This window comes from Schistocerca cancellata, chromosome 12 (genome assembly GCF_023864275.1).
Source record: "Schistocerca cancellata isolate TAMUIC-IGC-003103 chromosome 12, iqSchCanc2.1, whole genome shotgun sequence".
NCBI lineage: Eukaryota > Metazoa > Arthropoda > Insecta > Orthoptera > Acrididae > Schistocerca > Schistocerca cancellata.
In genome coordinates, this window is record NC_064637.1 from 144,306,550 (window position 1) to 144,322,526 (window position 15,977).

Below are 15,977 nucleotides of genomic sequence, written 5' to 3' on the forward strand. Positions count from 1 at the left end.
TTCACTTTCTTGTTGGTGTTTCTTCTTATATAATATCTGTTTCTTCTTCGAGACTGTTTTAAGTTGCAGATTTCTGCACTTATCTGCTTTATCCTTAAGATTTCTTTTCTTGTTTCCTTCAACTTTCAACTTTCTTTTTCATGGCTTCTTTTTGTTTCTCTATTGATAACTCCGTTAGCAGTTTATTCTTCTCTGGAGTTGCTGTAAGGATCACTGACTTTCCCTTATGCTTTCCCTTGGCTTGTTTGATCTTAGGAAGAACTTGTTTTTGTTTTGGAACAGGATATATGTCTAATACACTACTGTGCTTGACACATGCACTTTTAGTTGATGTTGTTGTGACCTCTTCTAGGCCCACTAGAAGTGGAACATCTTCTGCTGAAAATCCAGGAATCTGTTTTTGACTCCTTTTGGGGATATGTGGCTCGTTTGTAGATGCACCCACTTCATTTCCATTTATTGCATTCGGAACCTCTTCATCTTCAAGGACAACATCTCTGAAGATCTCAAATTGTGTTTAGTCGTAATTCTGAAATTTGTTTGGATTGGAAGGACAAATCCCACATGCCTTAAACCCTGAATGCCCTTTGTCCATGGTAGCGACCTTAATATATGCCTTATTAAAAAGTTCTGCTAACTCATATGGTGTAATTTTTTGATACACCTGTGACTCCATATACATGTCACATTCACGATTGAAGGCTGATTTCAAAGAAGAAAAGAATGTGACATCTAGTGGTTGAAGCTTGTGAGAAGTGTGTGGAGGTATGCTTGCCATGACAATAGAACATTTTTTACCAAATTCAAAAATATCAAGCGAAATGTGGCTGCTGTGATTATGTAAAATCAGCAGCACAGGGTCATCAATAGTTGATTTTACATTGTTCTGAAAATGTTGGATCCATTCGAAAAATAATGACTCATTGGACCAGCCATTGACGGAACAACAATATATTGCTCCAACTGGTCCACCTTTACTTAAGAGATTTGACATCCTCTTCCTGGGGAAGATAAACATAGGGGGATGTAGGTACCAGCAGCACTGAAACAACATATCACAGTCACATTTTTCCCCTTTCCCAAGACGTGGCCCCACCTATTTGTTTAACACCTTTAGGAGCCAAAATTCTGTTGGGCTTTTATACAGTATTTATGCCCGTTTCACCAACATTGAACACTCGCCCCTCCTTAAATTTATATTTTTCAAAGACATGTTCTAAATTTTTAAAATATGCATTAACCTCTTCTTAATTAAATGCCTGTATTCTGTTAATCCTAGTTGCTTCAGGTTTTCACATGCCAATACTTGGGTTTCTTTTTAAAAATAGAGCTAGCCAGTCCTTTCCAGCTAACCTAGATGACTTTCCAAAATTGTTTGCAATGTTGTTAGCCTCTGCATACTCAAATGCAATCTTTTGAAGCTGGTTGCATGTAATGCCATAGAACAGCTTGGCCATTGTAATAACATGATCCCTAATCTCATTTTCCTGTTCAGTCGAAAATGTTGGGTTTGTTCCAAGTTTTGGACCCTCGGTATTTTTAACCTTCATTCTCGTTCGCCGGGTAGCTTCATGAATCCCGAAAGCTCTTGATACTTCTCTAATTTTTCTTCCAGATTTGATGGCATCAAGAGCCTTAAAAAGTTCCCCTTGCGTCCATTTTGCTTTCTGGGTTTTTCTTTTATAGTATGTACCCATCTGACATTTAAAAAAAATCTCATTAGTATTGAAAATATAACCTGCAAGGGGCAATACCACGGACTTCAACAGCTGCATGGCATTACCCCACTGTAAGTTCTTAGACTAACCTAAGCATAACTCGGCACCTAATTCAAATAGCGGGACAAATCTACAATTAAATTAAAGGTTTCATCTAGGGTTAGTAGTTGATACGCAAGAATTACATTAAAGCAACTTATAGTAGCACTTACCTTGCAAAATACAGCGGACCAAAATTACGTGAGACGCGCCGAAAATAAACAATACTTCATTGCTCCAACAATGCCACTGGAAAATGGCTGGCATAAGCTGCGTAGTAGTTGTTAATCCTGCCGGCAGGGTGTAGCAGCAACTGGGAACAGCTTGCGCCATTCAAACTGCGTAAATCAGCCTGCGTGGGATTACCCACATGCGTGCAATTCCCCCACCTTCCCCTAAGCCTTGTAAATAGAAGTGTTTAATCACTGTTCTGTCTGGGCACATTGTCGTCTGGCTGAACAGCAGCTCAAAACATGCACCATACCATGGATGCAAGCCAGTGGTGACAATATTATGCTATGGGGGACATTCATTTGGGCTTCCGTGGGTCCTGTGGTAATAGTTGGAGGCATCTTGACAGACATAGACTATATGAACATTATTGAAGACTATTTGCTTCTGTTCATACTCAATGCTTTTTGCAATGGTGATGCGGAATATTTGTGTATAAGGAAGTGGCATGTCCAGGGCCTCGCTGCGATGGAACACTTCCTTTCACGCCGATCACCTGCCACCCTACCTAAAACCTCTTTCCTCATTACCTTAGCCAGCTTCATCCTGACCCACAAATTCTTCCCTTTCGAAGGCCAGACATACCAACAATTAAAGGGAACACCCATGGGTACCAGGATGGCCCCCTCGTACGCCAACCTATTCATGGGTCGCTTAGAGGAAGCCTTCTTGGTTACCCAGGCCTGCCAACCCAAAGTTTGGTACAGATTTATTGATGACATTTTCATGATCTGGACTCACAGTGAAGAAGAACTCCAGAATTTCCTCTCCAACCTCAACTCCTTTGGTTCCATCAGATTCACCTGGTCCTACTCTAACTCCCATGCCACTTTCCTTGACGTTGACCTCCACCTGTCCAATGGCCAGCTTCACACGTCCGTCCAAATCAAACCCACCAACAAGCAACAGTACCTCCATTATGACAGCTGCCACCCATTCCACATCAAACGATCCCTTCCCTACAGCCTAGGTCTTCGTGGCAAACGAATCTGCTCCAGTCCAGAATCCTTGAACCATTACACCAACAACCTGAAAACAGCTTTCGCATCCCGTAACTACCCTCCCGACCTGGTACAGAAGCAAATAACCAGAGCCACTTCCTCATCTCCTCAAACCCGGAACCTTCCACAGAAGAACCCCAAAAGTGCCCCACTTGTGACAGGATACTTTCTGGGACTGGATCAGATTCTAAATGTGGCTCTCCAGCAGGGATACGACTTCCTCAAATCCTGCCCTGAAATGAGATCCATCCTTCATGAAATCCTCCCCACTCCACCTAGAGTGTCTTTCCGCCGTCCACCTAACCTTCGTAACCTCTTAGTTCATCCCTATGAAATCCCCAAACCACCTTCCCAACCCTCTGGCTCCTACCCTTGTAACCGCCCCTGGTGTAAAACCTGTCCCATGCACCCTCCCACCACCACCTACTCCAGTCCTGTAACCCGGAAGGTGTAAACGATCAAAGGCAGAGCCACGTGTGAAAGCACCCATGTGATTTACCAACTGACCTGCCTACACTATGAAGCGTTCTATGTGGGAATGAACAGCAACAAACTGTCCATTCGCATGAACGGACACAGGCAGACGGTGTTTGTTGGTAATGAGGATCACCCTGTGGCTAAACATGCCTTGGTGCACGGCCAGCACATCTTGGCACAGTGTTACACCATCCGGGTTATCTGGATACTTCCCACTAACACCAACCTGTCAGAACTCCGGAGGTGGGAACTTGCCCTTCAGCATATCCTCTCTTCTCGCTATCCGCCAGGCCTCAATCTCCGCTAATTTCTAATTTCAATTTGCCGCCGCTCATACCTCACCTGTCTTTCAACATCATCTTTGCCTCTGTACTTCCGCCTCGACTGACATCTCTGCCCAAACACTTTGCCTTTACAAATGTCTGCTTGTGTCTGTGTATATGCGGATGGATATGTGTGTGTGTGCGAGTGTATACCTGTCCTTTTTTCCCCCTAAGGTAAGTCTTTCCGCTCCCGGGATTGGGATGACTCCTTACCCTCTCCCTTAAAACCCACATCCCTTCTTCTTTCCCTCTCCTTCCCTCTTTCCTGACGAAGCAACCGTTTGTTGCGAAAGCTAGAATTTTGTGTGTATGTTTGTGTTTGTTTGTGTGTCTATCGACCTGTTTTTATAGTTAGAGTTTTAGCATCTGTCAGGCCAACAGTTGTGTTACTCAGCATACCGAATCTCAGAGGACTTCCGTTCATATTCGCTATTTGGCTTAGTTCCACATTGGTTCTCTTTTGATGTTGAATAATAAAGCAATGGAAAGACAATGATTTCTCTTCATGTTCTCGTGGCATTTTCTGAGATATTTTGAGTTTTGTTTGCAGTTTAAGGCCATGATGGTTCATAAACCTGTTATCACCAACCAACTCCACCCTTAAAGTCTGTAGCACTAGTTTATGAGTGTGTATTGGGGTCATTTTTGTATTAATTCCGATGCCATATTGACTGTGTCCTTGAATCCATTTCAATACTTCATCTTTTAGTCCTGGCCATTTTGCATTCAGTCCTCTATTTGCACATTAGTCTTCCTCATTTTTTTCAATTCTTCTTTTCTAGCCCACCAATTGCGAATGGTTTTTCGCTGTTGTCGGAGGGGCGAAGTGTCATTCAGTTGCTCTGTTTCCATGTTCTTGTGCATATGCTGTTACTTTCAATTTATAGCCTGCGTCATATGAATACCTTTTATTTTTTTCCATTATGGAACTGTTTCATTTCAATTCAAGATCACTGGCACTGTTGACTACAATGAAGCATCATAGGCTAGAGAGTGTTCTGGGTTTGCGATGGTGGGGCTTTTTCAGCTCACTGTCTGCTTTTAGATTGCAGCCTTGAAGTCTCGTGGGTCTAACAGTTCCAACAGCCAAAATGCCATAGTTTTTCAGGGCAGAAATAAGATTGTAAGAGGTGAACCAATTGTCTGTAAACACTTAAAAAATTTTATATTTTGGCAGTCCTTCCACAGGCCTTATCACAATATCACCACTTATACCAAGACCAGTATCATTATGTACAGTTCCTTTCCCTCGGTATATTTCAAAATTGTACACAATTCCACTAGAACCAGCACAGGCAAAAACTTTTATACCCCGCTTGTGTGGTTTGCTTTTTACATACTGTTTCAGGGATGAATGACCGTTGAATGGAGTGATTAATTCATCCACTGAATAATATTCCTCAGGTTCAATAATTGAAAAACCTTGTTTGATTTTGTCAACAAATGGTCTCACCTTGAACAGCTTGTCATAATCAGGGTCCTCTCTTTGTTTCATTTTAGTGTTGTCATTCACATGTAAATAATTTCTTGGCTTATCAAGCCTATTTCTAGGCATTGAGTCAGCTATTGGAGAAAATCTTGTAGCCTCTGCCCAGTACATTCTGTAACTAGGTATTTTCACAACACCTGCTAGGATGTTTATGCCTATATACTTTTCTATTTCACGAACATTTGTATCTAAAGAAGCACCTGTTTTCTGTGTGCAGTATAGATTAGATTGCTCGACTAGGTTCTGGATAATGTCATCACTACACATTGTTCTGAAATACTGCAAAGGTGTCAGTTCATCTCCTGGAGGGCCAGAAAAAACTGCATTACATGATGTGTCCACTTCTTCAAAGTCCTTCATTCTCCACCAAATATCCCGGTGTGTATCACACTGAATTTTCTGAGCTGAATGAGTTGGTGCAACGTTTGGCTCAGCAAGTAATCTTGAAGGGAACATCATCTTCATCATTGGCTTGAGGGTCCAGAATTTCAACCATATCAAGGTTCATTCCTTGAAGAAACTGTATATCCAGTGTAGTAGGGTCCTGCTGCCGAGCATTTTCAATCTCTTCCTCCACATCAGACATATCGAGGTCCAAATCAGATAAATCACCTTCGAGAAGCAGCAATATTTCTTCTTCTGATAATGATTTATGATTGGGAATCGTATGGTAAAGAAACCTGGAATTTTTTACTAAAGCAGCAAAAAAACAAGTAAATTATATCAATTAAAATTTTAACATATTAATATTAGTTAGTATAATAAAGCTTAAAAGAAACTTGAAAATATTAAGAGTTACACATTATGGTAAACTTAAGTCGAAGTTATTGCATGTACTACATTTGGTAACATAACAAATGCCCAATTATGCCAAATGGAATCACACATGTTTGTGACTTCCAAGCAGAAAATTGCCGTAACTAGCATTATTTTCAAAGTGTTTACTAGTTAATTTACACTTTCAACAATAATTTATTAGTGCAACTATGATATTAGTTTGCTTCCTTTACCTTCATATAATATTTTGAAAGGCCAGCTGGGTGCACTGTACCGTAGACACCATGCAACAATACTTTTGTCAAGGCATTGTAGCCTGGTGCTCTCTGCTTTAGCGAATTCACAGTAGCCAACCTAAGAACAACGAACTTCAGAAAGCCCTGCACACTTGTTTATAATCTTTGGACAAATAGTTTGGCCTTGGGAAAAAGTTAAATATGATGATGCCATATGGCATCACTGGGCTGGAAAGGGTTAAACCATCTGGATTTACATAAAATCATGTATATTCTACATTGTGCTGCTACAACTGTCAATACTTCAACCCACTGTGAGACTGAATATTATGCAAAGTCTCACGATAGAGTGCTAGTGGGTACAAATGCAACTGCAACGTAATGAGGCATACCCAAGCCAAAGTGAGTCAGCGTGCATCGTACCTCTAAATAAGTAAGAGACAATGGCATTTCACTTATGTATGTACACGGTGGCCATTGCAGTAAATGACAAGTTACTGTGAGCTCACAGTAGTGTTTCTCGTCTTTCATTACTGATCACATTAGTGCATTGGTACTGTCCCTGGTCTGGCCTTTGAGAGATGTAAACCATACATCGTGCCATCTTTCTAGATGTTGATCTCCATTGACACCTCAGTCCACATCAAACTCACCGACCCTTTCCACACCATAAAATCTCCCCAATACAGCCTGGCCACCTGTGGTAGACGCATCTGCAGTGATAAGAACGCCTTCGCCCAGTATGCTTAAGGCGCCACAAAGGCCTTTGCAGATAGGCATAACCCCCCCTCCCGACCTAATAAACAAACAGCTCTCCTGTGCCATACCTCCGCACACACCTGATCCTCGCATTCATCCCAAGAACCGACCACAAAGAAGTGACCACTTTGTCACCTAACACAACCCGGGACTTGAACAATTGAACCACGCTCTTCATCAGGGCTTTGATTCTCTATAACCATGCCCTGAAGTGAGGGACATCTTACCTAAGATATTCCCATCCCCTCCCAAAATAGTGTTCCGCCACCCACCCAACTTCCACAACATCCTAGTCCATCCCTATGCCACTCCCATCCCCAGTCTCCTGCTCCAGGGATCATACCCATGTGGAAGAACCAGATGCAAGACCTGCCCAATCCACCCACCCAGCACCTCCTACTCCAGTCCCGTCAAGGGCTTATGCTACCCCATCAAAGGCCGGGCCACCTGTGAAAGCAGCCATGTTTAGACGTGTTCTGCTGCAACCACTGCACAGTGTTTTACATTGGTGTGACAACCAACCAGCTGTCAACCAGAATGAATGGCCACCGCCAAACTGTTGCCAAAAACAAGGTGGACTACTCAGTGCACGACATGCAAGATTGTAATACTGCTTCACAACCTGGACCATCTGGATCCTCCCAACCACCACCAGCTTTTCTGAGCTGCGCATATGGGAGTATGGGAGTTATCCTTAGAGCACATCTTTCGCTCCCACAACCTCTCGTCCTAAACCTAAGGTAACTTGCTATCCCCCATGTGTGTGTGTGTGTGTGTGTGTGTGTGTGTGTGTGTGTGTGTGTGTGTGTGTTTCACCTACAGCTGGAGAAAGGAATTTCATTCCAAAAGCTCTGTACCTTTACCTTTCGTTTGTGTATCTGCCGAGGGTGCAGTGCTTCTGCCTTTCGGTGAGTCACTTCTTTATTCCTATATAATTCGTAGATTTCAAAATTTCTGTCTCACCATCCAGATATTGGTTTTGCTTTGTACCCTTAAGTTTCTTAAGTAACACAAGCAGTAACTAGAAAGGTTCCTTCGATTAGACGGTGGCCAAATGCCCGTTTCACTTCCTCTGTCTTCTGACCTACTGAGCTACAGCTGTAACATCTGGATTCCACCTAGAATGACTTCGATTCCACCTAGAATAACTTCATTCTGACCTTCCAGCATTCCGCCTATTTAGTTTTTCAGACCCACACTGTTTTGGTTTTGTATATTCTCTTACAGGGAGCCACAAAATTTGAATGCCTACGGTGTGTAGTCGTGATGTTACTTTTGTAAACTCGTTTGTTGCAGCAGTCACGACTCCCAGGAACAGCAGTATGGTGAGCACAATAGTCTGCACCATCGTGCCAGTGGTGCTGTTGGCAGTAGCGATTGCAGTACTGTACTACGTCTACCGGCAGAGGAATCTCAGCCACTTCAACGAGGTAAGCTGTAAGCTTTTTTACTCCACTGTCACTGTGTATTTTCTCGTGCCAGGAAACAGAGGAAGAAGAATGTGAAACTGTCTTTGCTTAGAACTGTAGAATTAGTATTGGCAGTTTATTCATCCAAGGATCATTTGTCAATGATATAGTATTTATCAGGTTAAATCGAGGAAAAAAGTAAGTCAATAATTACAGACAATTGAGTACATGAGGCAGTTGGACGGATAGCTGGAACTGCTGAGATCATATCCCTGAGTTTGACAGTCAAATACAGCTTTTATTAACTACCCTCCCGACCTGGTACAGAAGCAAATAACCAGAGCCACTTCCTCATCCCCTCAAACCCAGAACCTCCCACAGAAGAACCCCAAAAGTGCCCCACTTGTGTGACAGGGTACTTTCTGGGACTGGATCAGACTCTGAATGTGGCTCTCCAGCAGGGATACGACTTCCTCAAATCCTGCCATGAAATGAGATCCATCCTTCATGAAATCCTCCCCACTCCACCAAGAGTGTCTTTCCGCCATCCACCTAACCTTCGTAACCTCTTGGTTCATCCCTATGAAATCCCCAAACCACCTTCCCTACCCTCCGGCTCCTACCCTTGTAACCGCCCCCGGTGTAAAACCTGTCCCAAGCACCCTCCCACCACCACCTACTCCAGTCCTGTAACCCAGAAGGTGTACATGATCAAAGGCAGAGCCATGTGTGAAAGCACCCACGTCATTTACCAACTGACCTGCCTACACTGTGAAGCCTTCTATGGGGGAATGACTAGCAACAAACTGTCCATTCGTATTAACGGACACAGACAGACAGTGTTTGTTGGTAATGAGGACCACCCTGTGGCTAAACATGCCTTGGTGCACGGCCAGCACATCTTGGCACAGTGTTACACTGCCCGGGTTATCTGGATACTTCCCACTGACACCAACCTATCAGAACTCTGGAGATGGGAACCTGCCCTATCAATATATCCTCTGTTCCCGTTACCCACCTGGCCTCAACCTCCGCTAATTTCAAGTTGCCGTCCCTCGTACATCACTTGTCACTCAACATCATCTTTGCCTCTGTACTTCCGCCTTGTCTGACATCTCTGTCCAAACTCTTTGCCTTTACATATGTCTGCTTGTGTCTGTATAAGTGCGGATGGACATGTGTGTGTGTGTGAGTGTATACCTGTCCCTTTTTCCCCCTAAGGTAAGTCTTTCCGCTCCTGGGATTGGAATGACTCCTTACCCTCTCCCTTAAAACCCACATCCTTTCGTCTTTCCCTCTTCTTCCCTCTTTCCTGATGAAGCAGCCGTGGGTTGCGAAAACTTGATATTTGTGTGTGTGTTTTTTATTGTGTCTATCTACCAGTGCTTTTTAATATATATATTGCTGCTGAGATCAACATTTTTCATTTTTTTAATATCATTTTGAAGAATTCGGGAGGGCAGGGTTCAGCGAATGTTACTCACATTCCAAAGTACTTGATACAGTATTGACATTGCTCGATCTATAATGTGATATTCGAAATTGTGGGGTTTCTTTTTTTTTTCTTTATGCTCATCGTGCATGTAAAATAGTCAGCAAAGGTTTTTAAACTTTTCAAAAGGTCCCTTCAAAAAAGTTTAGAACTAAACAAATCCTGCTGAACTGTTAACACTTAAAAATATCACTTAAGGTAACATAGATCTTAAAACACATTAAAGAAATGGTGTGCATCTGTACAATAATAAAATAGGCCTGTAATAAATACAAGGCGCTAATAAGCGGTAAGAGATCACTTGGAGGCAACATAACCCTCAGTCTCAATAGCAGCAATATCCAGGTAACTGATACTGTGCTCTTGACAAACACGTTTCAAGTTGGCAGCATAACAGTTCATATAATAAGTGAAGAAAGCGAGGTGCCCTGAGTAGGGTGTGAACCAATCACAGCACAATAATCACTGCCGGTTGTGAAGTGTCATGATGTCGAAGCTCCCACATTGCCGGCTTTGTGTTGGTTGAGTATAAACAGTGTGCATTGTGTACGGAATCTACCACGTGCCTGCACTATACAGTGCTTTGTTTTGCCATGGTTAGGAACTTCTGATACTTGGAAAATGACACTGAAAGGATTTTGTTTGTCTAGTGACAGTCCTTTGTGTCAAGGTGTGCCTCTCAACAGCTAGGTGCTGGTGTTATTGCAGAGAACTTGGGGGTTTTATGAGCAGGAGAAAGAGCATGTAAGAATTCGTGGGTAGTCATCAATTTCTGCCGATAAAGTTGTGGAATGAACATCAAAAACTTCGGAAATTAGTACAAGAACAGTAGTGAGTAAGGGAGTGTTATTGCAAAAGTTCACAGAGTAGACATGAGTTGTAATGATTCTGAGCCGTCTGGATCAGACAATATATTTTTAGTGACCACTAGAAAGAAGAAGAAGTGGAAATAGAAGTAGAAGGAGCAGCCTCACCCTGTCACCAACTTACATTCTCTCCAGACTGATACTTATGCTTACTACAGCAGGGAAAAGTATCCTGCTGAAGCAAAGTTACTACTGTCATTAAAAGAAAGTGAACTTGTCAGGGATGGCAAAAGTGACTAAAAATTTTACTGAAAAGTATGGGTTTTTGTTACAGAACTCTAGATAGATGCAACATCCTGTTATAAATGGCACATATTGTTATGGCTTGAAGTAGTTTCTTCCACAAAATTGTAGACAAAGACATTCATTCCATAATATGGCTGGATGAAATGTGGATTAACACTGGGGAAGCTATTAGTAAATACTGGAAAGATGACACCCCAAGCAGTAGGAATAGGAGCTAATTAATTGTGGTCCATGCAGAATCTTCCCGTGGTTTTGTCCCTGAAGCACTTTTATGTTTATGGTCTAAAAAGACAGCTGTTTACCATGAAGACATGGACCATACATAATCTGTTGAGTGGCTCAGGAATCCTTTAAAACCAATTTTTATCTCTGCAACAGTTGTAAGTGACAGTGCTCAATATCATTTAGTGATACTGAAGAATGCCCCAATCACAAACAATCACAAGAAATTAGAGATCACATGAAGTTAAGAGTGCAGTGGTTAAATGCGCGAAGCGTTACTGGGGATATGAGTTTCTTTTGTTTTTATATCCTCTCATTACAGAAAATAAGTCTGTAATGCCTTCTTATGTAGTAGATGAAATCACTGAGGATCGGTAATAAGGCTTCCGTCATATCACTGCCATTTAAACCCAGTTCAGTCAGTATGAAGTGATGTGAAGATATACATGCAGAATAATAACAAGTCCTTTACAGTATCAGAGGTGGAAAGGCTGTTGTGTAAAGCTCATGTGACTGTGAATGCAACCTCTGGGAAGAGAAGCTCGACCGTGTCGAAGATTTATTCGAGCAGTACAAGTGATCACGCGTCAAGTGTCATCAGTGACTGTGCACAGCTAATGATTTATCTTGGTGATGGTGGTGTAGTGATGATGATGGGTGATCATTTTGCTGATTTTGACAGCAATGATGATGGGGAGCTGAAAGGAACTGTGCCATTGTCACTGTAAATAGATGAGTGAAAAGCAACTATAGTGGTTATTTACTGCATTGTTGTCATCTTATTTTCTGTATTTCTTTGCTCCATTGTCTAAAGCATGTGCTTTGTTATGCCTAGATCTACACTATTACACGATTGGAATATCAACAGTTATGAAAAGGATAGATCACTACTCACTGTAAAGATGACACATTGAGTTGGAGACAGGTATAACGAAAAGATTGTGACACAGAGATCTTTCAGCCAAAGCTTTCTTCAGAAAAGCGCGTGACCACTATCTCTGTCTGCTCTCTCCAGTCTGCACATGGTTGCTCATTTGCTGTCACTGTGGTAGCAACCCAAAAGGGAATTCTTATATACATTGTTGTTGTTCAATAGCTTATCTTTACGATATGAAATGGAAAACCGTATTGGCTGTTACATGTATAGAGGCTGCTGTCGAAACATCGCTATTGCAGTATAGCCAACCTAACTTGACATAATGCTTACTGTCGAGTGCACGTTTAATGAGTGCGAGTATAATGGGGCTAACATTCTCTTTGAGAACAGTCATTGCGAGGTAAACGTTACCAGTACTTGCTTTTATTCTCTTCACATAGCACACGACACCATGAAGTAAAAGACAATTTGATGAGGACAACAGTTTTCATGCTTTCTCTGTTCAGTTGCTGTCATTTCCAACAAGCAGCAAAATTGATCACGATATCCATGCAGTGAAGTAAGAGACCTGATGTTAACACTTTTAACCTGTAACACCCTTTTGATATACTTCAGCTGGCTCTCCAGCGGAGGCATAGGACGCGATCACTACAACCCAGTATTTGACGTCGGTCGTGCGAATTGTTGCTCTTCTACCTGGTGTCGCTGCCACTGCCTGTGTTACAGACTGGTGCCTTTCTTTGCAGGCCACTGCATAATTGAGATTTTATCATAGAATGCGTGATAAAAAGAGAAGCACCCAGAGGCAAGTAGAAAACATAATGAGACTTAATGGACTGAGAGTGTATGTGATCTTATTTCAGTGATTACAAAACTGAGTCAAATTGACAAAGAATTTGTCAATACGAGCCCACATATCGGTATTATGTCCCGTCCCCTCCGGTCTGAATTTGCACACTGATTCTGTTGGGAAAAATGCCATAAACCCATTGTATATCCTCCTCTGAGGAAAGCTGGATCACAACTGTCGTAATTGGTCCTCTGTATTGTCGATATTGCACTGGTACGGAGTTGACTTTCGAGCTGGTTTCACGTATTATCAGGGACAGATGTGGGGATTTTGCTAACAACGATAGTAATTCAACTTCACACAGGCGGTTCCACGGAAGCTGCAGTCACACGAGAGGTAACTGGAGGACACAGGATATCAGTGACCAGCAGTTGTGTCATCAGAATTCCCTCAATTACTACCAGCCACGACTCGAAGTCATAACCGACGGCTCCCTGCACCACGACACCGGGAGCCACACCGCCGTGCCTCTGTAAAACATTTAAAGAATGGGACTTCCCCCAGGTCACTACCGTACTAGCTGAACATCGTGCGTCACCGTTCGTCAGCAGTACGTGCTTCCCATTTGCTGCGCCTCTCCAAATGCGGCCTTTTTTGTTATGGTGTTAATGGCAGCCTACGTGTGAGATACTTGAATAATGAAAATTGAAACGAACAACTGTGTTGTAATTCAGATGTCCTTTATGTGAAACACGCTACCAGTTATGACGTGAAAAAGTATCACCTCTGTGCCCCGAGTGTACTCCGCTGTCGAAGTGCGGACCGCAGTGTCGGTCTGACCGAGTCTTCAAATAGAAACGGTACGACTTATCGGGCATATTACACTGGCACGTGCGACCGACAAAATCGAGTGCGGTGGCCCAAAAAACGACCGAATTCCCTAACTTCCAGTAACGAGCCTATCAGTTATTCGAATACTTCACGTCCGGCTGCCGTCCCACTGCCCTCGATGGAGTATCGGAGACTACACACGAAACGTTAATTCCCTAATCTGGCTGTTGCTAGTTCCGACCGATGGCTTGGGATGACACAGAATGTTACGAGGGGTCCATTACTTTTTGTAGGATGGCAGCAGACGCAGATGTGCAGGAGTTACCAAGTGTTTGGTGCACAGTATGGCATTCCTCCCTCGTGGTGGCCAGGTGTGATCGTCCGAAACCTCGACGGCGAGTATGCCTGCCCTTGTGTTCTTGTGCAGTCCGTTGTCGTGTCACTGTCGCATCCGAGTGCCCCACAAATGTGAATATTGTACGATTTGACTAGCTGGCCGAAAGGAGATCCAGAATGAGGCATCTTTCAGACGTACCGATAAAGCTGCTCTACTCAAATACGTGGCCTCTCCGTGTCCCCGTCAGTGATCACTCGACGTGTGACGCTGTTTGTGGTCCTTATGTACCCTACGAGGCCTAGTAACGACGCTAAGCGTGAGCGACGCTAATGCTCTCTGGTGGCTGTTCTACTTGTTACAGAGGATTGCAACTTGAGTCGTTTACATACGCGCGTATGGAATATGCATGCCCAAAACCGCATCGACATCTGACCGTGCCTTCTAGATGCTTCACTTTTTTGTCATGTGGTGTATGTTTACTGAGGAGAGGACAGATGTTCAGATGTGGCCTTGTTGTAGGTAGAGACATGGCATTTCCCTGGAGTAATTTCTAAATCTACATCCGTATACGTATTCAGCAAACCATTGTGAAGTGCATGGCAGAGAGTGCTTCTTACACACCAATTATTAAGGGTTCTTTCTGTGGCTTTCGCTTACGAAGCGTGGAATGGACGATTGCTTACATGGCTCTGTGCGCACTGCAGTTAGTCTAAGAGCGATCCGTACGGGAGTGATATGAAGTATATTCTTAGATTCGTCACTTGATACTGGTTTTTGAAACATTGTACGTAGACAGTCACGGGATATGTGACCTGAGGTTTCTCGTCAAACCGGCTGTTTGTACCGTTGTCGAGTATCTGTCCGGGCTCAGTTGTTTTCGTAACACGATATTTCACCAGCGTATCTTGCCGTCATCTTCAGGTGATACCTGTAGAATGAGTGGGATGATCAAAAGATGCACAGTGTAAAGGTATCACCTGAAGATGATGGTGAGGTACACAGTCGAAATACCATCTTTAGAAAATGACTGCACCGGGCTGGACGTCCGACAACAGTACAAACATTCGTGGGATGGTTTGTGTCTGTCTTCAGTTGTCTGCCATTTCTGATTTTTAGCATCTCCATTACTCTCTCCTAAGTGTGAAACAAATTGTGACCATTTGTGCTGCCCTTCTCCGTACGCTTTATCTTCTGTTAGACATATTTAGTATGGGTCCTACACACTTCTAAGATGGTTTGGATGACTGCTTTGTAAGCTGTCTCCCTTGTAGACCGACTGCATTTCTGTGCATTCTACTGATGAACTGGTCTGCCACCAGCCTTACCTACGATTGAGCCTTTGTGGTCTTTCCGTTTTATATCCTTAGAAATTCTTACACCCAAATTCTTGTGGAAGTTGACCGATTCCAACTGTGACTGTGAGTTTTTGCATCAAATTTATGCAGACCTAGATGCGACATCATTAAATATTAGACCTCCTACTTTCTTTATTTTTGTTTCATGAGAAAAAGAAAAAGTTTTTTGTGCTAGAGAAGATTTAATTTATTCTTGAGACCCTCCGGATAAGATTCAAAAAATAGATTTCGAAATACTGCAGTCAAACATTTGTATCAAATTGCACAGCAGGTAACACTCAGATCACACAGAACTTTGGCATCAAAATGTAAACAACTAGTCGTGCCAGGTGAGTTTCTTTGCAGGAATAATACTCCTGGTGTGCTGCAGTGGACTCACTTATCACGAGGAGTAAGTATTCAGTGAGGTTGCGTGTGAAATAACTGATTTCAATAAATAATGGGTTTAAAGTGTCCACAAGTTACTCATTAAAGATCTCATTATGGCAATTTTTCTAGGTAG

At 42.8% G+C, this 15,977-nt stretch overlaps 1 protein-coding gene across 1 annotated transcript in view; it reads left to right on the top strand.

Moving 5' to 3' along the window:
- Positions 1–15,977, top strand: part of LOC126109739 (activin receptor type-2A) — a 117,151-nt gene that overhangs the window by 52,654 nt on the left and 48,520 nt on the right. Inside the window, exon 4 of the mRNA XM_049914794.1 lies at positions 8,347–8,480. Within this exon, the coding sequence (XP_049770751.1) occupies positions 8,347–8,480 (134 nt within the window). The remainder of the gene's footprint in view (positions 1–8,346; positions 8,481–15,977) is intronic.